Below are 23,322 nucleotides of genomic sequence, written 5' to 3' on the forward strand. Positions count from 1 at the left end.
TGGCGCTAAGGCTATAAAGCATTACAACCCAGTGGACAGACAGCAAAGGTCCATCCCAAGTTGGTCAATTTATGTTGGATGTCTTCTGGCTATGCTTCAACAGTTGCATCAGATGTCCTCCTAACATGGGAAATGGCTTGTATTATAAAACTGAAGGAGGGGAATAAGCGGTACAATGCATCAGCCTGCTGCACACAGCTGCTGCAGCTGATGCAACCTCATCCAGTCGCAGTAGAAATGAGGCCGCTGTGCTGGTTTTTGCTTTTTTTTTTTTTTTTTGGGACGGCGAGATAATCACCCCGGGAACAATCCATTACATTTTGGACATGATCTGTTGTGTATTCAGCATCCCCTTGTGCAGACAAATGATACGATTGTTGAGTCACTAACAATGGTACAAATACACCCATATTTTGTGGACTGCTAGAGAATTAACTAAAGTACAATCCATTGCATTTTGAAGAATGTCTTTGGGTTTGTTTGTTTATTTGTTTTTTTTCCAGGATTACGCAAAAAAAACTACTTCATCGATGTTCGATTTTTTTTTCCTCTCTGGTTTTTGCTTGAATAAATACTAAAAAGACTTGTTTTAGCTATTTTTAGTGTGTTTTTTTTATAATAAAACTACATAGATAATATAAAAAACAACAACATAATCTTCTACAAAACTTTTTCTCATCAGCATATTTTTACATGGAGTAAAAATGCTTGCATACAGGGAGCGGCGTTGGTAATAGCCGTTTCCCATCACAGTTAGCGGCCACATTCGGTTACCCATGCTGTAATGCTAAAGCTAAAATGCTAAAGCTACTTACCATTGAGAGACAACTTAAAGTAATCTCTTCTCTTGAAAAAACTTTGCACTTTACAGTCTCTACTTCCGGATCGGATTCGGGATCCAACACATGGCTATGTTAAAAGCGGAAATTTTAGATAAATAAAGAGATAAATCGACGTATTATGAAGTTTATTATGTTAGCTAGGGCCACAAACTGCAACTGTGTGGAGGCGGGCCGTGGGTGGAATACATTAGAACAGACCGTTTTCACAGGAAGCACAAAATCTAAAGAAATACAGCTGGAATAGGTGCAGATTCTGGAAGAACTAAAAAGCTTTGTGTACTGGTTATTGTGTGTAGCTGCTCTATAGGAGTCCACAAAAAAAGTCACAAAAAGTGAGCATAATCGGTCCCCTTTATTGTTACCTTGTCTTCATTTTGTTTTATTTAGTTAGTGGTATTACTGAAAAATAACGTATTCCATGTTCCACTAAACTTGATATCATCACCATTTTGGTTAAACACTATGTAACCAAATTTCCATTCATATTTTCTCATTGCTATGTTTGACGGGTATCAGTATCACACAAAAATGACGGCCTCAATTTTGCCATCATCTTTGTTAGCTACCACAAAGACGCAAAAACTACTTGTTTTCATCGCCACTTTTTCTGTTGGTTGTTAGTTTTTCACTAAAACAATTTCCATAGTTTTTGTTGGCTAGTTATCAGGATTAATAATGTCAGTCAGATCAAAATCAAAGTCAAAGTCAACTTTATTGTCAAATATGCTATACATGCTCGACGTACATGAAATTTCAGTCCTTTCGGACCCCCGGTGCTGCAAATAATAAATAAAATTACAACAACTAAAGTAAATAATTAACAATGTAAACAATATAAACAGACGTGAGGTATGTAACAGTAGTGCAAATGAGCGAGGGTAAAGTGAGGTGTGCAGTCCTGAGATAAGTGTGTGCGTGGGCAGAGTCAAGGGCCCAGAGCCAATGGTGGGGGCCAGCGGGGGGAAGTGGTGCCAAAGCAGGGAGGGAGTTAAGCATCCTGACTGCCTGGTAGAAGAAACTGTCTTTGAGCCTGCTGGGTTTGGCCTGGAGACTCTGTAGTCTCCTCCCAGATGGCAGCAGGCTGAAGGGACTGTGGGATGGGTGGGTGGGGTCACCTGCAATCCTGGTGGCTTTGCGGGTGAGGCGGGCGTGGTCCAGTAATGTCCAGTAAGGGGTGGGAGAGAGACACCAATGATCTTCTCAGCTTCTCAGGAGATGGTGCAGGCACCGTACCACACGGTGATGCAGCTGGTCAGAATGCTCTTGATGGTGCCTCTATAATACATAAGAGTACATAATGGGAGTCTTCTCAGTTTCCACAGGAAGTAGACTCGCTGTTGTGCTTTCTTGGTCAGATATGTGGTGTTGATGTTCCAGGTCAGGTCTTGGGAGATGTGTACACCCAGGAACTTGGCGCTGCAGCACCGTTGATGGTTAGTGGAGAATGCTGGACGTGCTCTCTCCTGATGTCCACTACAATCTCCTTTGTTTTCTCCACATTCAGGTGGAGATTGTTGTCCTTACACCACGTGGCCAGGAGGCTCACCTCAGTCCTGTAGATTGTCTCGTCGTTGATGAGACCCACCACAGTTGTATCGTCTGCGAACTTGATGAAGAGCTTTGAGCTGGATGAGGATGTGCAGTCGCGGGTCAGCAGAGTAAAGAGGAGGGGGCTCAGCACACATCCAAGGGGGGCCCCTGAGTTTAGCATAATGGTGCTGCTACCGACCCGGACTGCCTGTGGTCTCCCTGTCAGAAAGTCCATCTGATATGTGGGTCTTTGGTCTTCAGGTGAGTGAGGGCTTAGTCGAGGGTAGTGGCGATAGCATCTTCGGTTGAGCGGTTGGACCAATATGCAAACTGGTAGGGGTCCAGTGCAGGGGGGAGGGTAGATTTGATGTGGTGCATGACTCGCCGCTCAAAGCACTTCATAATGATGGGAGTGAGTGCGACCGGGTGGTCATCATTGTAGCAGGAGGGAGACGGCTTCTTCTGGACCGGGATGATGGTGGTGCTTCATCCCTAATCCCAATCCCATAATTACCAAACTAATTTCCGTTCGGTGTTGAAGATGACACTCTAGGATTTTCGCTTTTAACATGGGACAGTGTGGACCACTGAGTCCGGTTATGAAAAGAAAGCACGCTGTCAGCCATTTTTTTCCTTCAACAGTCGTGACACATTTGAGATAAAAATAGAATTATTTGAAAGGATTGACACTTCCATCAGGAAAGGGAGGGGAAGGAAAACAGGAGGGGACAAGAGGAGAGGGAGTGGACAATGTAAATGACAGAACAGAAAAATGGAGGATGGGCGAACCCGCAGATAAAATTATATTCCAGGAGCAAAATTGAGAAAAAAAAGAATGACAGATGGAGCGAAGAAGATATGCTGATATAAAAAAAGTGGAGGATCTTCAGATAAGCCTGCCATGGAGCGTAGATTAAAAAGCCATAGACTAATCCCAGCGTACATATAGACAATATTAGATGCACTCAATTTGCATGCCATCAAGTCATTCTTATAGAAGCTTAGTTTTATTTGATGTGCTTCCATGACCTGTATAGACACGCTCACTGGACACTTCATTAGGAACATGTCCGCTATTATAGACACGCTCACTAGACGCTTCATTAGGAACACTTGCGCTCTCAGAGAGGCTGAGTGGATATCAAAAGGTCCGCATGCACGACCATAGAAACAGCCGCTCCACACTTCATAAGGCATCTTAGACACATCCACCGGACATTTCATTAGGAACACCTTCACTATCCTGACACATCATTAGGCACATCTAATGATCTCCAATACAAGATAAAGACAATGAATGGTCAGTCCTGAGTTCATTCATTCATTTTCTACCGCTTTTTCCTCACGAGCCTATCCCAGCTGTCTTTGGGCGAGAGGCGGGTCGCCAGCCAATCACAGGGCACATATAGACAAACAACCATTCACACTCACATTCATACCTATGGACAATTTGGAGTGGCCAATTAACCTAGCATGTTTTTGGAATGTGGGAGGAAACCGGAGTACCCGGAGAAAACCCACGCATGCACGGGGAGAACATGCAAACTCCACACAGAGATGGCCGAGGGTGGAATTGAACCCTGGTCTCCTAGCTGTGTGGTCTGCGCGCTAACCGCTAGACCGCCGTGCCGCCCCAGTCCTGAGTACAATTGATTATTAATAACAATATATATATTCTTGTGGCTGTACTTCTCATCAGATTGGGTGTATTCTAATTCTCTATTCTAATTAATAGTGTCACCAAAAAAAGGAAAAAAAAAGGCCTGATAACGTATAAATGCAATATCGAACATGCCTGTATGAGTAATTCATGCCAGTGTGATGAATGTGCCTTGTTTCTCAGCTCGCCATCTCATCGCTATGCCTCGCCATGGCCCATGGACTGAGAATGGACTCCTGTTTAACTTGAATGTGTGTGTGTGTGTGTGTGTGTGTGTGTGTGTGTGTGAGAGAGCGGCAGAGCGAGAGAGAGAGAGGAGATAAGGCACCCTTATTGAAGAGTCAAGGCAACACTTCCCTGTGTCAACGCTGGACATAAGCACAGCAAGCATGGATAAACTCTCCTTATTCATGTGAAAAAGTCTGCCTGGAGACAGACAGGTGTTGAGTTTATCTGGGTAATCTACTAAAACATGTTTATGTGTAATGACAAATAGAATAAACTACAAGGAAAATCCTCCTTTAGGGGGACAACGCCCCCCTAACAAAGTGGCATGTCCCCCGAAATCAACATTTAAGAAACCGGAATTCCCGGAGAAAACCCACGCATGCACGGACGGGGACAACATGCAAACTCCACACAGAGATGCCCGAGTGGGGAATTGAATCCGTGTCTTCTAGCTGTGTGGCCTGCGCGTTAACCACTCGTCCATCTTGGTGACATTGGTGAAAAAAGCATAGTCGTATAAAATTCAGTCTTTGCTCATTTTTTAAAAACATTTTTTTCTGTTATTATTTAACATCTTATACATCTGTCAACTTTCTTCTTAAATAATCTTTGTAAATATTCTTTTTGGAATACACTTCTTTAATATTTCAATATCATGCTACTAAAATGAATAATTTTTGTAAATATTCTTTTTGGAATATTAGGACTTTATTCACATAGTATTTTGACTTTATTCCCATAATATGATAACTTTTTCCCCCAAATTACAGCTTTATTTTGTTTTATGTAATATTACAACTTGAACTTCCTTAATATTTCGATATCATGCTACTAAAATTATTTTTTTTCTCTTCATGATATTACGAGTTTATTCTAATAAAAGTGTGACTTTTTCTCATTAGTTTACAGTTTTTTTCTATTCATATTTAGACTTTATACATTCATATTTATACATAGATTCAAAGTTATATATATATAAGTTTTCAAATTATATTTTTAGAATGGGCCAATACAAAGAGACAACCACAGGCCGCAAATGGCTGCTGGGCCGCACTTTGGACACACCTGATGTAAAGTAACCATCAGAAAGGGGCTGATGAATACAAATATCATTCGTGTTTTTTTAAAACTGGTTTTTAACCACAGCTTCAGAAATTATTAGAAAAAATATCTGTACAGACTTTGATTACACTCTTTTTAAAGTAGTTGAATTCATGAAATAACTGATGACAAAACAGAAAGTCGTTGCTTTGGTTAGCGTTAGACCTTTTGGTTTAGGTTCCACTTTTTCCCATTGAAAAACAGAAGTGCTCCCTCCTATGGCGCTATGGAGAAGTGCAGCTTAAAATCCTCATAAAATGTAAATTTAAAGAATGTGACAATTGAATATAAATCTGCTCCTATGCAAAAGGGAGTTAGATTTAATAGATTATGATAGTGTGACCTGTGAACTGAAATATATTGGTTTTATGATTACATACGTATATACGGTACCTAAAGCCTAAAAAAGGGTAATTACTGCGATGCTTCCCCAGTTAAGATACCCTCCTCACTTAAGAGCTGACACTGCCTCAGCTACCAAGAAACTCTTTATCATAATGCCTCACTTCCCCGCATGGCTTTCTTTAATTCCAAATGTCTTGACAGACTGAGGATTTAAGGTTCCCAAGGAGAAACAGTGAGAAAGACACTTTTAGGATTTAAGAAAAAAAACTAATTGTGATTGCTTGTGAAGTGAAGACTGCCAAAGAGGTGTCTTCTTCTCCTTTTCACAACCTATTTAAGTCCAAATCCCACTTCTCCTGAAAAACTATCCTCTAAGCTAAAACATATCCAGGACGTTCTAATGAGCTTCCAGAAGGGAGCAAAAAAAAAAAAGTTTGTTCCAATTAAAAGACACTATTTTCTGTCCCTCACTAGGCGATGAATAATGTATGGACCTCCAAATAAATGGCGTCCCTGTTGGTGGTGCATCTATGTGCAGGAAGCATGTGGTGCTGAGAGGAATCCAGCATGTTCAGCCAGCCAGTCAGTGGCTCATTTATTGATTTGGATGAAGACGAGAAGACGAGACGCTCCCATTTTCCAGAGGTGTTGTTTTGACAGGCAATTACAGAGGACACACACTTAAAACAATGATGGATGACATGCTTGTTTTACACATCATTAAGATTGTTTGTTTGCAAGATAAAACGTTTCATCAAATCCAGCAAGACTCCAGCTCACTGAGCATTGTGGGATTCATTTATAAATTCTGTAAATTTTGTTTTGCTTTTTTGACATTGTGTGAGACATCTTGACAGTGTTTAAAGGGGAACACAACAAGATTATATGATCTAGCTAGCAACAGGAGTCATGGAAAGTACTTATTTTGACGCTAAAGCCCTCACAAAAAAATCTATAAAAAAAAAAAATGACAACAGTGTTCCATTTACATAGTGATATAATTATTGTAGCAGCTAGCATGAAAAACTAGCGGAGACGTCGCTAATCACCAGTCTCAGTGCCATTCAAAGAGAATGAGAGAAGAGTGGATACCTAGCTCTCAATTTCGCTACAAAGACTCAGCAAAATGCTCGTTTTCCGTCAGAATTTTTGAGGACTGAAACACACGTCTTGTGCTGGAAGACACAGCCATCCCAAGGAGAGCGGACATCGTAAGTGTTGGTGCTGCTGTTGTTGTTGTTGAAGGAACTAGCATAAGTATGTGTATCAATGTGCTTAGGAAAGAACTTTCGGTATTGTTTTAAATCATCAAAATACGTCAAGATATTGCAACTATTACGTGTTAATGCATGATCACAGCATTAGAAGTTTTTTTTTAGAGGGCTTCATAGTTGAAATAGGTGTTTTCCCAATGACAGCATTGTAAGCTAGCTCAAATTAACGTGTATTCTTATGTCATAATTAGGGATGTCTGATATTGGCTTTTTTGCTGATATTGTCAAACTCACAATCTCTGCTATCAACCGATACCGATACATATGTGCAACATTACATATATTTTTATTGAGCAGTGTTTCTCGGTTATTTTCTGTCATGCCATAGGACAGACATTTTCTAGTGTCACCCCGAGAAATACGAGAAAAAGTGGTAATATTTATTCATTTATGCAAACTGTACAGACTGGAGCCTATCCCAGCTGTCTTTGGGCGAGAGGCGGGGTACACCCTGGACTGGTGGCCAGCCAATCACAGGGCACATATAGACAAACAACCATTCACACTCACATTCATACCTATGGAAAATTTGGAGTCACCAATTAACCTAGCATGAAACCGCAGTACCCGGAGAAAAAACTCACGCAATTCCACACAGAGATGCCCGAGCTGGGAATCTAATCCTGGTCTCCTAGCTGTGTGGCCTGCGCGCTAACCACTCGTCCGCCGTGCAGCCCCAGGCCCGTGTTATTGGGCTGTTATAATGTAACAATGATGTCAGGAAATGAAGTGGAGACAGTATTTGTTAGCACAATAAAGCCTTCCAATATTCCGTTTTACAAGCTTTTGGACGGCACAGCTCAGTCAGTCTCTGTGAGAACATGGTATAAAGAACTTCTTTCTTCTACAAGGGAGAAGATAAAGTAGTTTCTTTAGCTCCCAACAATGGACAATAAGGTGTCATATAGAAAGCACGTTAAAGTACGTGTGCAAAACACATTTTGGGGAGTCACACTAGATACCTATTTTAGAGCCCCTAATGATGCTGTCGGAGAAGAGGAGGCAACGTCGGTCATGGTGCCTTCAAGATTGTCTGGCATGGGTCTGAGTGCTGATGGGACGTGTGTGTGTGTGTGTGTGGGGGGGGGGGGTGCTCTTAGAGGAGAATAAACAGTGATAATCCACATTTAAGCAGCTTAATGTGAGGTGCTATACTCCTGGTGATTAATGTGTCTCCAAGGGCTCATCCCGCCATATTGGGCCTCATTCATCACACCAGCAAATAACTCATTTATACAGGAAGAGCTTTTATACTTCTGTCTGTAAAAGCACTTCATAAGCGGTGCTTGCCAAAAGCGCAACTTGAAACACCCCCTGGGCGGGCACTATCTCTATGAAGCCATTTTTTATTTTATTACAAATAATTTCCTTTCCTGGGCGCCTTTTACATTTTATAATATGACAGCAGGACTAAAGGACACAGAGAGGGTTATTTCCTTAAAATATCTATAATCTCAAGCTATTTTTCTACATCTGCAGTGTTGATGAGCATAATAAAATGGATTGCGCTACTTGGCTGCAACCAGCAGAAGCGCAATTCCAAGCTTGCGTGCTGGCTAAAGAAGCACAACATGATGTCATTCCATCTTCCTTGGGTAGTACTTGAAAAAATAGCATCCACACAGATCAGTAAATAGTAGGGATGCTCTGAACAGGGTTTTGTGCTGTCAATTCCGATACTGATTATCTAGGGCCGATACTGATGCCAATCACATGGATTCATTGTACAGTGATAGTGGCCATTTCATATGAAAAAAGAAACCATAAAATCTATTTACTTTATACAAAAACATACATCGTCGTGGAGGGTGCTGGAGCCTATCCCAGCTGTCTTTGCGCGAGAGGCCGGGTACACCCTGGACTGGTCGCCAGCCAATCACAGGGCACATATAGACAAACAACCATTCACACTCACATTCATACCTATGGACAATTTGGAGTGGCCAATTAACCTAGCATGTTTTTGGAATGTGGGAGGAAGCTGGAGTCCACAGAGAAAACCCACGCAAGCACGGGGAGAACATGCAAACTCCAAACAGAACTCGCGTCTCCTAGCTATGAGGCCTGCGTGCTAGCTACTCGATCGCCGTGCAGCAAAAGCATACAGTAGCGCATATAACACACGTTCTTCAAGGAGACTTTTGATGTGAAAGAACATTGGTGGAGCTCCAGCAGGACTTCCAGGTGAGTAAGAGAGCACTAAGAAAGGCCGGGCATCTAATCGGATGAATTCAGTTATTTCTCGGGTTATTAGCGTCACATTCTAGCTGGACCAGTGTCCACATGGCTGCGTTAGCTTCTGGTTGCTGATGATCACACCGTGAGCCTCATAAACTCACCATACTCTCCATTCTTCAAATTCCATATTAAATTAAAGCTTTTTAACGTGCTATACCGTTTTCATGACATGTGTTGGTTATGTTCCACACGGCAGACATGATGATTTTCTTTTGGCACGCCTGCGCACTGTGCACGATTCCCGAGATGTTAGTTAGGGCAAGACACTGCACTGCATGGTTGGCTTCGGGTTGCAATGATTGGCAATACCAATCACATGATTTTTCACACAAATCGGATACTGATCAGTGCCCAATTGATCGAAGCATCTCTAGTAAAAAGCAGAGGCGGAAGAAAGTCAGTGTTTAGCTCGTCTCAAGTCTCAAGACATGCAAGCCTGTGTCAAGACAAGACGGATCGAGTCAAGTCTGAAATCATAAGCTTGAATTTTTGGAGTCTTTACAAGTCTTTGTAATGTGCAAATGCAAATTAAATTCTCCTCATTAGCATATTGACACATCCCAGTGTTAATCACCGCCAATCTCCAGCAGTCTGGCGTTCAGCGAAGTGTAAGCCACACACTTGTTGTTTGTTCTTACACCTGATTGGATGTTATTAAATACATTCAATGAGGCAGATTCCGAGGGAAAACTTGCCGGAAAATGACAGAATGACATAAGTTGAATACTTTTGAATGGGGACGAGTACTTTCAAGTCATCACACTAAAGATCAAGTCAAGTCCTTAGTCATTAATGTCAGTCCTATGTCAGAGTTTTGGTGATATTTTCAAGTTGAATTCAAAACCAACAAAAATTGTGACTGGAGTCTCAAACTCAACCATACATGTGTGAGGTGTTCAGGCGCACTCGTAAATGGGAGTATTAGACGCTAATTGTTTTTCATTGTTTTTCCACGTACCCCCTGTAACAATTGGTGTAGCCCTGGGGGTACGTGGAGGAACCTTTGCTATACAGTATGTGAAAGATCTCAATGCATATGGGTAACATATGATTCCCTTTACTTTACAATGACATTCTACAATATGTAAGTGCATTATCCCAGCCTATTATTTATTCAGCATGTCCTGCATGGATGTCAGCGGCTCGCTGCATGAATCATTCAGCATACCGCAGCCATGACAGGAACATGCTGCCACATATAGGAAAGACGCTTCTCTGCCCCCCTGCAGGACGGTCTGAAAATACTAAGCTTTCGCATTTTTGTTCCACTGCTTTGACTTCACGTCCATGATTGTTTTTTGGAGAAATTTGAGGCTTTCTCAAAATTTTCAGCTATGCATAGTGGATATATTATTACTTATAGATATCATGAAGTAAACATGATCTGAATAATGTAAAGTGTTATGGGAGTGGATATGGGACAAACTAAATGATGCATATTTGTGAGGTCTTTGGGGTGTTGAGAGTATGACTCATGATGTGTGGTACTTTAAAATGCTTCAGGATGAGAGCTCCGGTTATACAACCTTAACAATAATTTAGTAGTAAATTGTACATAAAGTTAGTGAGTGTGGGTCTCTTCATTTATCACAGATACATATATATATATATATATATATATATACAGCGGTCGAGTGGTTAGCACGCAGACCTCACAGCTAGGAGACCAGGGTTCAATTCCACCCTCGGTCATCTCTGTGTGGAGTTTGCATGTTCTCCCCGTGCATGCGTGGGTTTTCTCCGGGTACTCCGGTTTCCTCCCACATTCCAAAAACATTCATTCATTCATTTTCTACCGCTTTTTCCTCACGAGGGTCGCGGGGGGTGCTGGAGCCTATCCCAGCTGTCTTCGGGCGAGAGGCGGGGTACACCCTGGACTGGTCGCCAGCCAATCACAGGGCACATATAGACAAACAACCATTCACACTCGCATTCATACCTATGGACAATTTGGAGTGGCCAATTAACCTAGCATGTTTTTGGAATGTGGGAGGAAACCGGAGTACCCGGAGAAAACCCACGCATGCACGGGGAGAACATGCAAACTCCACACAGAGATGGCCGAGGGCGGGGACCGAACCCTGGTCTCCTAGCTGTGAGGTCTGCGCACTAACCACCAGACCGCCGTGCCGCCATTCCAAAAACATGCTAGGTTAATTGGCGACTCCAAATTGTCCATAGGTATGAATGTGAGTGAGAATGGTTGTTTGTCTATATGTGCCCTGTGATTGGCTGGCGACCAGCCTCTCGCCCGAAGACAGCTGGGATAGGCTCCAGTACCCCCCGCGATCCTCGTGAGGAAAAAGCGGTAGAAAATGAATGAATGAATGAATATAATATACAGCCATATACCTGAACTCAGAACTCCGAAGGTCCGTGTTAAACCCAAAGAAACAAAAGTGCTACGGGAGTCGATTACATGAGGTGTAATAGCAAGCCGGTGTAAAGCTAAAATAAATACATCTGGACAGTGATGAGGTACCTTTGCGGGTTGGGCTCGTTGTGTTTGTCCCGCTCGTGCTTAATCATTCTGTAGCGACCGATGCGAACGTCTGGCCTGGACACCTTCATCCCATTCAGAGTGATCCTGCAAAACACAAACCAGCATTATATGGCGTTATACGGAATTAAAAAAAGCACAAAAAACCATTGGATTGTGCCTTCTCCTTCACTCCATTGCTTTAATGCAATTAACTCCAGTGGTGGGAAGTGGAGAGGAGAACTGGAGGAATTCCCAATGAATCCAATCAAATGTGCCCATGCAGACTGAGACTGAGTTTTGGATGATTTATTATAGCAGGCTAGAGAGCAGATTTGAGCAGCTTTTACACACATACACGCAGAGGTTAGCATGCGGCAGTGCACCCTGTATCACACGAGTCAAAGATTGTCAAATGGGCTAAATTGCTCATATTAATTGTGATTGAAAAGACGACAGTGTGTCTTTTGAGGGGTCCACTTAAAGATTAGCTGTACTTAAAATGTCTTTTTGTTGCCAAAATGGGGACTGACCCGAATAGAATTGCCTTTTCTATCTACTTGAGTCAGTCAGACAGTTCCACTTGAATTCATCTGTTTTCTTGTCAAACCCCACTCTGCATTACAATATTTGTTTATGGAGGTATGTCAGCGCCTCTGGAAACAAGTTGTTTCAACAAAATAAAAAATATTACACAAATAGATCAAGTGAAGGCGTCAATTCGTTAACACAGACAAAAAATGTAATCCCACACAAAATATGAAGATGTTTTCTTTGAACAATACATATACACATCAAATAAAAGTGTCTATTAACGTTCACTCATGATGTAAAGATGTCTGCTCATTTGCATACTCACATAATGTAGGCTTGTCTGTTATTGACATGCACATATTACTCATGTTTATCCGTTCACATACACACATATGTATAATATAGACACATATATTATGTCTGCCTTTCACATGAACACAGTGGAACCTTGGTTAGTGGCATTCTTTCATTCGTTTTCTACCGCTTATCGTCCACCCTGGACTGGTGACCAGCCAATCACAGGGCACATATAGACAAACAACCATTCACACTCACATTCATTAATAAATCATACTGTTTTGTTGTTGAATATAGCCTATTATTAGTTAAAAAAAAGGATATTGAAGGACATTTTGTGCTTTAATTTTTAAGCAATGGCTAAATAAACTATAATACAAATATAAGGCATTCAGAAGATGCATTCAAAGATGCTGGGAACATGTGTAGTATTCTAGACTGGTCAAAAGCTGTCAGTACTGTTACTGTAATGTTTGATGAGACACACAAGCACCAGACTTGAGCGGCAGAACAAAAGGTTTTTATTGTGGGGTTGAATTATCTCACAACAAACACAATAACTACACACAAAAGGTACTTGCGGTCAACAGTTCAGAACAATGGAGATTGTGAAAAGGAGGTGAAGAAGCGTGTGCAGGCAAGATGGAACGGGTGGAGAAAAGTGTCAGGTGTGATGTGTGATAGAAGAGTTTCAGCTAAAATGAAAGGAAAAGTATACAAAACTGTGGTGAGACCAGCCATGTTGTTTGGTCTAAAGACAGTGCCACTGAGGAAGAGACAGGAAGCAGAACTGGGGGTAGTAGAGATGAGGATGTTCTCATTGGGAGTGACCAGGATGGATAGGATCAGGAAGGAGTACATCAGAGGGACATTAAATGTTAGAGGCCTTGGAGATAAAGTCAGAGTGAGATGGTTGGGACATGTCCAGAGGAGAGATAGTTGGTAGAAGGATTCTGCCAGGTAGGAGATGTAGAGGAAGACCAAAGAGGAGGTTTATGGATGTAGTGAAGGAGGACATAGTTGGCGTGAGAGAGACAGATGCAAAAGACAGGGTTGGATGGAGGAGATTGATTTGCCGTGGCGACCCCTGAAGGGAAAAGCCCAAACAGAAAGAAGAATAAAAATCCCAAATACAAACACGAGCCGCTGCAGCAGTTCTAACCCACGCCAAATGGGGTGCATTCCAACGGAGGTTCCACTGTATTATTTAAACATGTGTGTCCGTTCACACACAAAGATACACGCAACATTGCCTGTTCTTTCGCAGTCACCGGTCTTGATTTAATTGCAACAGAGGGGATGCTGTGGAACGGAAAGCATTCCTATTAAACCACCTCTTCAATCAGAACGCTTTGACAAGGTTGTGGGGGTCACTAGCCAAGTGTCATGTGACAGCAGCTGTAGGAACAGTTAGCTCCCGCGTATTTGCGCATAAAACCGGCAGGACTAATGACATGCCAAGGAAATGACCCAGCTGTGGTTCTTTCATAAAACCACAATCTGCAAGATGGAAAGACTTCCTGTTGTTTGCTTTGTGAATTTCACAGAGAACATACAAACACAACTAACCAAACTCGCATTCACGGGTGCCACACAGTCTGACTTACTGTGTAGGACAGCCTGCTAATCCACTCAGCTGGAGAACATGTCCAGTTTCTGGCCTTGAAATCCCATAAAATATTGGAAAATAATAATTCTTGCTACTATCCTGCTATGATGAATGCTGACCTGGATTACACAGCCAATGGACACCTGCACAATTTAAGAGCTGCTTAGCAATTTAATAATACTCAGTGATACATATTTCCAGGAAATCTATCCATGCAGCAGATGCTGAGGTAATATGGTCAACACCAAAGAGCCAAAGCGACCACATGACCAACCAACACTTTCACGGATTAATGTGAAAAAAAAAAAAAATCCCAAAACAAGATTTTATATTAAAAGGGTCAGAATGTGGTTCTCTTGCAGCTTGTCCAAAATGAGCTTTGAAGGGCATATTCCCGACCACTTACCCATTGAAAGGCTTTTAAAGCAGCCAGCCATGACAGACGAGAGTGGAAAGTGCTGGTGGTGGAGTGTGAGCTTTTAATGTGAGCCCACCCGTAACCTTCACACACTGTTACTGCAGCTTAGAGCAAGTTAGATTTATTGCTTTTTTTTTTAATGTCATATCACGCAATGCAAATGACAAACTTTACTCTGCACAATAGGACAAGGAGAAGGACAGTACGAGCACATCCTGGTTTGCTGTATCATTGAGGGGTTAAACGGAGATAAAAGGCACAGTTACAATGATGATGTGCTGTTGGCTTGCCAAGTTTATTGGACAAATGGAGCCATTTATGTGTCCAGCTGACACTGAAACAACTTCTGTGTAAAATGCACTCATTCAGCTTCAGTAAAGCTACAATATGTTGGCATTTTAGCCTTGCTAGAGTTGCAGGGGCATGCTGGAGCCTATCCCAGCTGTCTTCGGGCGAGAGGCGGGGTACGCCCTGGACTGGTCGCCAGCCAATCACAGGGCACATATAGACAAACAACCATTCACACTCACATTCATACCTATGGACAATTTGGAGTCGCCAATTAACCTAGCATGTTTTTGGAATGTGGGAGGAGTACCACACACGGAGGGGGAGAACATGCAAGTAGTAGTCCAAGTAAATTTTTGGTGTTTGGTGAACACGGCAGCTGACACGTAAGTTTCACTTTTTGTCGCACACTTTTTCATGTCAGAAAATGACGTTTGCATTGTCTCGCTAGTTACTCCTTACAATGTTCACTTAAAGCACTCCGTGTGTGCACTCGCTAGCTTCCCGCCTCCTCCCTACTGGGACAAGAAACTGAGTAAATTACAGGAGGGTTCATTCATTCCGTTATAAAACCAACACGCCCAGGTGTTGAGACAGATGCACAAAGTGAACCCTCTTATCATCTAGTCTGAATCGAATTTGTTTTATTTATCGAGCAGTTAATTGACGCAACGATCATCAGGACAGGCCTGACACGTCAACAATCCAGAAAAACGACAGAACGCTATCATCGATTATTAGGCCAATCATTATTGACGAACTACTTTACCGGTGTGAAGTAGTGACGGACAAATCAGAACACTTGGTTTAAAATATACAATACTACACTACAGGGAATTAGTTCCAGCATTGAAGCTAAATTAGTAAAAGTGCAGGTAATAGAGGTAATATTTTGAGATTAGCATTACTAACCAGGAAGTGTTATTTTAGGGAGTCCAATTGAAGCTAATTTAAAAAGCAGAAGACTGCATGTGAGCAGTTGAGCAATTTCAATCATATTCCTGCATGTCACCTCATGGAAAAAAAAGTGGAATTAGATCCGCCGCAAAATATCTCTGGGGAAATCTGGAGCGTCTACTGGCCTAGTGGAGCTGGCATCTGATTAAAAAAATATGCTATACAAAGTCCCACGTATAGTATTCTCTTTTTTAACACTACATGCACGAGTTGACCAAATCTTTATTCTATTAAGTCTTACGTTCATTTAGAAGTCAGACAACCAATCTATCAGCTAATATAGAGTCTCAACAACCATTTGCCAAGACAGTAAATTTAACTTATGACCATACGTGCCATTGAAAGCAGCTTTAAATCATCTTGCAGTCCTGCTATCAATATTGAGTTTCAGCCAGTTGTGAAAAACATTGACTGAGACTATTAATTAGAAGGAATCAGGCACCATTTTTGGCCACTTACCTGTTGTAGATGTCATCGTCCTCCCCTCCCCAGCCCCAGTACTCATTGGGGAAGCCATTGATCTTCAGGAACTGTTTTTTACTGAGGCCTGACACTCCTCCAAAGTAGCCCGCATAGGGCAGCCTGCGTGGAAAATGAGCAAGTCGACATATTCATGTACACTCACTGCATACAACATTAGGTACACCTGCACAATATTAGAGAAGAGAGAAGAAATCCGTGGCCGATGGATCGGAGCACCCCTACGAAATACTAATGATTAGAATTTCACATTCACATTTTCAACATTTACAGGTAATCAAAGTTGTTGATATCATTGAACTGACCACAATTCATTATGGCTCACACAGTTCATGTATTATGTCCAGTTAGGTAAATGCAAAAACTAGCATTTGCTAACAAACATTACAGATAAACTAGAAATGAAATTGATTATGGGAAAGACAATGCAGCCGAAGTCAAGGCAACTTATTAAAAATGATTCTGCAATGGGCACATTTTCCAATTATTTATGAAATAGTAGTTTAACAGATGGAAATGTACAAAACCTGGATTTTTATATTGGAGTTCAATGTGCGATGCTATGCCATCAAACAATTGACTTTTTTTCAACATAACAAGATGCTACAAATGAACGAATAACTTTTGTTATAGACATAAGCATCTTACCGCAGCGTTTATCTGTAATCACCACTCTTTGCCGTGGGAGGAGCAACAGCAAATCACGGGGGGGGCTTAATGTCAGCTGACTGATATCATACAGTATAACATCAATAGGCATGTCACTGTACTATGTTGCTGATATACATAGAAGAACAAAAACATATAATTAGTCATAACTAAATATATATATTTTGGGACCAAATAAGTGTAATTCAATCATTTCGAGCTGCATAGCAGATGATGTCTCATGGCAAACCTAACGTACCGTGGCACAGTGGTTAGGAATCATTGCTGTAATGTAATATCATAAAAACAGTGCAAAGCATATTCATCAGGGCCTCACCTGAAGCCAAACTTGTCCATTGCAATGGCGAAGTGCCTGGGCTGCTCGTAGCAGTGGTAGAGGTTGCGGTCATCCATGGGGATCAGGTCCACGTCGCTGAAGATGAAGCAGTTGTAGTCGCCATCCTTCAGGGCCTCCGTGTAGCCCACGTTTAAAAGTTTGGCACGGTTGAACGTGTCGTCACCCAACTGCAAAAACACAACCATGAACCATCAACCATCAACCGTGAACCACCTTGTTTTGCTGTGAAGCAGGACTTACAATATAATAATCATAATAACAATAATAATAATAAAGAAAACAGTACATTTTAAATGTATTCAAATAAAATTTAAATACATTTTGTGGTAAAATTTAATATACAGTAAAAATATGAACAGCTTCATTAAAATGTAAAATGATTTATATTGTCCAGTAACTCATTCAATACCAAAAGTGTATTTAAAGTTTTTTATAAAACTGAATGAGGTGTATTGTATAAATTTATATGTTTTCAAAATGTAAAAGACATATTTATACGTCTTTTACATTTCTTTGCGCGAGAGGCAAAAAGAGGTGATGATGCAACTGCACACTTATGGATGTCCCTTTTAGAGCAATTTGAAGCCATAAAAATGGCCACAGGGTGGCAGTAGTGCATTTGATAAGAGAGAGACAAAATAATTTGCATGTAAAAACACACTTGACAGCAAAAAGGAAGTGGACCAGTAGCGTACAGAAGGTTACGCATTGAAGGGACAGTTCAGTTCCAAATGTCCATCCATTCATTTTCACCCTGTTTCAGTGGGGAACTGATATTTTCCTGAAACTTACTTATGTTCTACTGCTGATTACTAAAGAGCGGAAAAAGGTAGACTGTCTATAAAAGACAGGGGTTTAATCTTTCATTTGGTAGGTTCCATATTTATATACAGTAGCCATGGATCACAATATTCTCAAATGGCCTGTACTGAAAGGGACTGCATTTATTCAACTTATTTTCGTTGCATTTTAAAAGTATTTAATGGCCTTTCATTTAATGATGACCATCGCAATTAATCTTAATGATCTGCAACAATGGATCTAATTATTTTACAATCATTTCAAATCTGACGCCTCATTTTCTACTGCAAAAAAACACCCTGCAGGGTGCAGATATATTTCTGGACCGGACTTTGGACACCCAAAACGTTCTCGCTCACACAATTTTGCTTCAGGGAGGATTTACTGTATTCTATAGGGGTGCCGAATAAATGACAATGTAGAGTATGTGCCTATAAGGCATATCTTATCTTAATCTTATGACAAATAATGACTCTCTGAGGGATGCTCTGGATGTTTTTCCACTGCTGCGAAGTTGCAATGATCCACAGTCAAGAGTTCAGTGCCAAGCAATTAAGGTGAAACGTACAGGTTCAGCACCACTGAGCATCAATATTTAGTGCGCTGCTGGTCTGTATTTATCACCAAGTGGGTGTATGTGTGCCTATTGACCTCTGCTAAGCTGCCTGCTGCTGTTGCTGCTGCACTCAAATATGTTTTACACACTCAGCAAAGCAGCAAGTTCAACCCGATCTAGGCCGCCCTATGGACAAAAGTATTAGAACGCCATCAGAACTCAAATATTGAGTCAATTCAGTAAGACTGAAAAATTTTGTACCTGCTTTAGGTCATTGCAAGCTGTAAACATGCCTTTAAGGAAGTTAAAATGCCCCCAAAATAATAAAGTTAGTTAACAAAAGGTTAAAAAACAAAGTTGGAAATACTGTATAGGCCAAAATGTTGTGCTAATTTGATGCAATTCAACTGTTTTGACAGCGAGAAGACTTCATTGGCACAGCAGCTTGAGAAAAATAAACACCTGCTAAATTCATTTGTCTTTGCAGGCAAAATTAGAGTTCTTACAGTAAACAGTCTTTGAAACCCTGCTGATTTAATCCTACCCCAAATCGATTCATTATTTTAAGAGGCACGTCTCATTTTTGTTTTCTTAGTGTATTTTAAATGAAAATAAACAACAGTTATGACACAACAGGTGGACTCATTGAATGAAGGTTTCGACAAGATCTTTTTAGGCAGTCTCTCTCAAGCTGCCTTTTGGATTTCTTTGACTTGTACGTGCAGCAGGCAGGAGGAAGATAAAGAAAAACATCATTTAGAGCAAGGATGTCAAAGTGTGGCCTGGGGACCATTCGATCCCTGCGCATTGGCTTTTATTGGCCCAGTGGTGCACTCTAGGAGTACATTTAAAAGAAAAGTAATAAAAACAACAGCAAAATTAGAAAAAAGATCAAAAAGGCATTAAATAATTAGGAAAAAAATGAAACTTTATGTGTCTAAAAACAGTAGTATAACCTACAGGCTGTTTAATGAAAAGTATTAAGTATTTAATAGTATAATGTCTTAGCATATCTACATGCGATGATGTTAGCCTGTTTAAAAAAAATTACAAATATCAAAATGGCCCCCGCACTCGATGGACAAAGTATGGACACCCCCAATTTGGAGCAATTGAGCTGCTCTTTTTTGAATTTGTTATCAATTGCATTTGGCAATTTATTGATTTTTAACTTCCTGCTAATTCTCACAATCAGAATCAGCCTTTTTCATGACAAGAATAGGCCACACACACAAAAACGTGTGAGTGACAGGCTTTATCAGTGTCTTCCAGACAGGCAGAGAGTGGGCCTATCGTGATATATAGTCTGGCTGGTCAGTCAACGCACCGAAAGACCGCCGGTTCAGCACCTTATCAGTTTTAATGGAGACTGAGTTCAATGAGCGTGTGTGTGTGTGTGTGTGTGTGTGTGTGGTGTTTGTATTTGCTACGTATAACCGGTCATTTAGAACAGTGTTTCCTAACCTTTTTGGACCCACGGACCGGCTTGTGTTCTCACAAGCTTCAGGTTTAAGACAGTAGATTGTTCAGTTATGTGTTCTGAATTTTGCAGTCATGACTGTATTTGTTTGTTGGAATCTAACGCTTCTACTCCTGAACTGAAAATTTGTCACAACACGCAACCCCAATGTGTTGCCCAGGCTCTAATATGTGTGACAAGTACAAAACATGGTGGCGCTGCTATTAAACCCTATGAGTCAGATTGACTTTAAATTTGGCTAAATCATCACCATATTTGGTGCACACCTTAAGGGTGACTGACAAGCACATGTGTGTACAATTTTAGTTAAGATTTGTTAAAAAACATGGCCACCATCACACAAAAAGTGTGGCTTTGCAGGGGCATCGCCAATGAAAATGACCCCCAAAAGCGCAGCAATGACTCATCCACGAGTCCAATCCAATCACAAAAGAGCCCACAACAACAACAACATCCAAAGAACTGCAGGCCTCACTTGCCTCCACCACAAGAAAGAAAGACTGGGCATAAAAGGCCTGCATGACAGCGTGCCAACACAAAAAAAACTCATGAACAAAAAGAACATTAAGGCTTGTCTCAATTTTGGGCTTCTTGAAAGCCTACTCTGTGGTGAGACCAGACAAAAGTTGAACTTGGAACTTGGAAGGTGTGTGTCCCATTACATCTGGCGTAAACGTAACAGTGCTTTTCAAAAAATACCAACAGTAAAATATGGTGGTGGTAGTGTGATGGTCAGAGGTTGTTTTGCTGCTTATGGTGGTGGTAGTGTGATGGTCAGAGGTTGTTTTGCTGCTTATGGTGGTGGTAATGTGATGGTCAGAGGTTGTTTTGCTGCTTATGGTGGTGGTAGTGTGATGGTCTGGGGTTGTTTTGCTGCTTATGGTGGTGGTAGTGTGATGGTCTGAGGTTGTTTTGCTGCTTATGGTGGTGGTAGTGTGATGGTCTGGGGTTGTTTTGCTGCTTATGTTGGTGGTAGTGTGATGGTCAGAGGTTGTTTTGCTGCTTATGGTGGTGGTAATGTGATGGTCAGAGGTTGTTTTGCTGCTTATGGTGGTGGTAGTGTGATGGTCTGGGGTTGTTTTGCTGCTTATGGTGGTGGTAGTGTGATGGTCTGAGGTTGTTTTGCTGCTTATGGTGGTGGTAGTGTGATGGTCTGGGGTTGTTTTGCTGCTTATGGTGGTGGTAATGTGATGGTCAGAGGTTGTTTTGCTGCTTATGGTGGTGGTAGTGTGATGGTCTGGGGTTGTTTTGCTGCTTATGGTGGTGGTAGTGTGATGGTCTGGGGTTGTTTTGCTGCTTATGGTGGTGGTAGTGTGATGGTCAGAGGTTGTTTTGCTGCTTATGGTGGTGGTAATGTGATGGTCAGAGGTTGTTTTGCTGCTTATGGTGGTGGTAGTGTGATGGTCTGGGGTTGTTTTGCTGCTTATGGTGGTGGTAGTGTGATGGTCTGGGGTTGTTTTGCTGCTTATGGTGGTGGTAGTGTGATGGTCAGAGGTTGTTTTGCTGCTTATGGTGGTGGTAGTGTGATGGTCAGAGGTTGTTTTGCTGCTTATGGTGGTGGTAGTGTGATGGTCAGAGGTTGTTTTGCTGCTTATGGTGGTGGTAATGTGATGGTCAGAGGTTGTTTTGCTGCTTATGGTGGTGGTAGTGTGATGGTCTGGGGTTGTTTTGCTGCTTATGGTGGTGGTAGTATGATGGTCTGAGGTTGTTTTGCTGCTTATGGTGGTGGTAATGTGATGGTCAGAGGTTGTTTTGCTGCTTATGGTGGTGGTAGTGTGATGGTCTCGGGTTGTTTTGCTGCTTCAGCACCTGGAAGACTTGCTGTGATAAATGGAACCATGAATTCTACTGTCTACCTAAAAACCCTAAAGGAGAATGTCCAGCCATCTGTTGATGACCTCAAGCCGAAACCAACTTGTGTTCTGCAGCAGGACAATGATCCAAAACACACCAGCAAGTCCAAAACAGAGTGGACCAATACCAGCAGATGACTTGGCACCCCAAATCATCCCAGACTGAGGAACCTTCACAATGGACTTAAGGCAGCTTCTGTCCTGTGCCCCTCTTTCTTCAGTCCCCAGAACCTTGATTTCCAAATGATTGACAATATTTAGACCACTATATACCAACTCATTACCAACTTGGTAAGTTGCAAACTGAGCAATTAGCAAACTGAGTACTTTGAGACAACTGAGTAACTGTCAGAATATTCTAATATTATGACACATGGATTCTGTAATTTTCTTCAGCTGTATGCCATAAAAATCTACAATAAGACAAAAAAAGGTTTTGAATAGTGTGCACAATGAAACGAGAATACATGATGGTTTCACAATTTCAAAGATATTACAGAAGTTTTTGTTTTTGCACGGCTCTATATATCTATGGAATTCAAATGTGGCATTCTTCAATCCCACATCCTTCCTGGTTTATGAGAGGCTGGCACTGGGAACAAGAGCGAGGATGGAGGAGTGTGACAGCGCTGGTGTGAGGCCAAAATAACTAATTTGCTGTAATGACTTTCTAGCAGCACACACAGAGACACACACACAACACAACAATCGCAATGAAAGGCCGAGCCGTAGCGGGCAATTCAATTACCGCAAATCAGGAACCACAACAGATCAGTGCAGCATCGAAACCCTGACAAGCTGTGCTGAGATGCTGCACCCAAACAATGAGACCAGCATTTTTTTTTCTAAGTAAATAAGGACCGGGAAGCCCTCTAATTTAATATATGGCTTCCTTTGTGTTATTGCAGGGCGCCATGTGACATCCATGTGGAAATAAGAACTGAATCAAGTCCATTGTGTTGTATTTTAGTCCTCACTTATTAGATGGAGGGTTCTTTTCAAGAGTGAGCAAAAACTAAATCAAACCGACATTTTATTAAAGAATATGCCTCAAACTGCACGCCAGCCGAGTGGTTAGCACACAGGCCTCACAGCTAGGAGACCCGAGTTCAATTCCATCTCTGTGTGGAGTTTGCATGTTCTCCCCGTGCATGTGTGGGTTTTCTCCGGGGACTCCTGTGCCCTGTGATTGGCTGGCGACGAGTCCAGGGTGTACCCCGCCTCTCGCCCCGGAGACAGCTGGGATAGACTCCAGCACCCTCCCTCGACCCTTGTGAGGATAAGCGGTAGAAAATGAATTAATGAATATGCCTAAAAAATCAATAAAAACATCAATAAAAACGTAT

The 23,322-nt window shown here is 41.6% G+C and overlaps 1 protein-coding gene across 2 annotated transcripts in view; it reads right to left on the reverse strand.

The window, feature by feature from the left end:
- b4galt2 (UDP-Gal:betaGlcNAc beta 1,4- galactosyltransferase, polypeptide 2) overlaps positions 1 to 23,322 on the reverse strand; it is a 98,384-nt gene that overhangs the window by 5,685 nt on the left and 69,377 nt on the right. For both annotated transcript variants that reach the window (XM_058066149.1, XM_058066147.1), the window contains exons 5-7: positions 17,266 to 17,453; positions 16,260 to 16,382; positions 11,701 to 11,805 (exon numbers count right to left, since the gene is read on the reverse strand). In XM_058066149.1, coding sequence (XP_057922132.1) covers positions 11,701 to 11,805; positions 16,260 to 16,382; positions 17,266 to 17,453 — 416 coding nt within the window. The remainder of the gene's footprint in view (positions 1 to 11,700; positions 11,806 to 16,259; positions 16,383 to 17,265; positions 17,454 to 23,322) is intronic.

This window comes from Doryrhamphus excisus, chromosome 3 (genome assembly GCF_030265055.1).
Source record: "Doryrhamphus excisus isolate RoL2022-K1 chromosome 3, RoL_Dexc_1.0, whole genome shotgun sequence".
Classification (NCBI taxonomy): Eukaryota; Metazoa; Chordata; class Actinopteri; order Syngnathiformes; family Syngnathidae; genus Doryrhamphus; species Doryrhamphus excisus.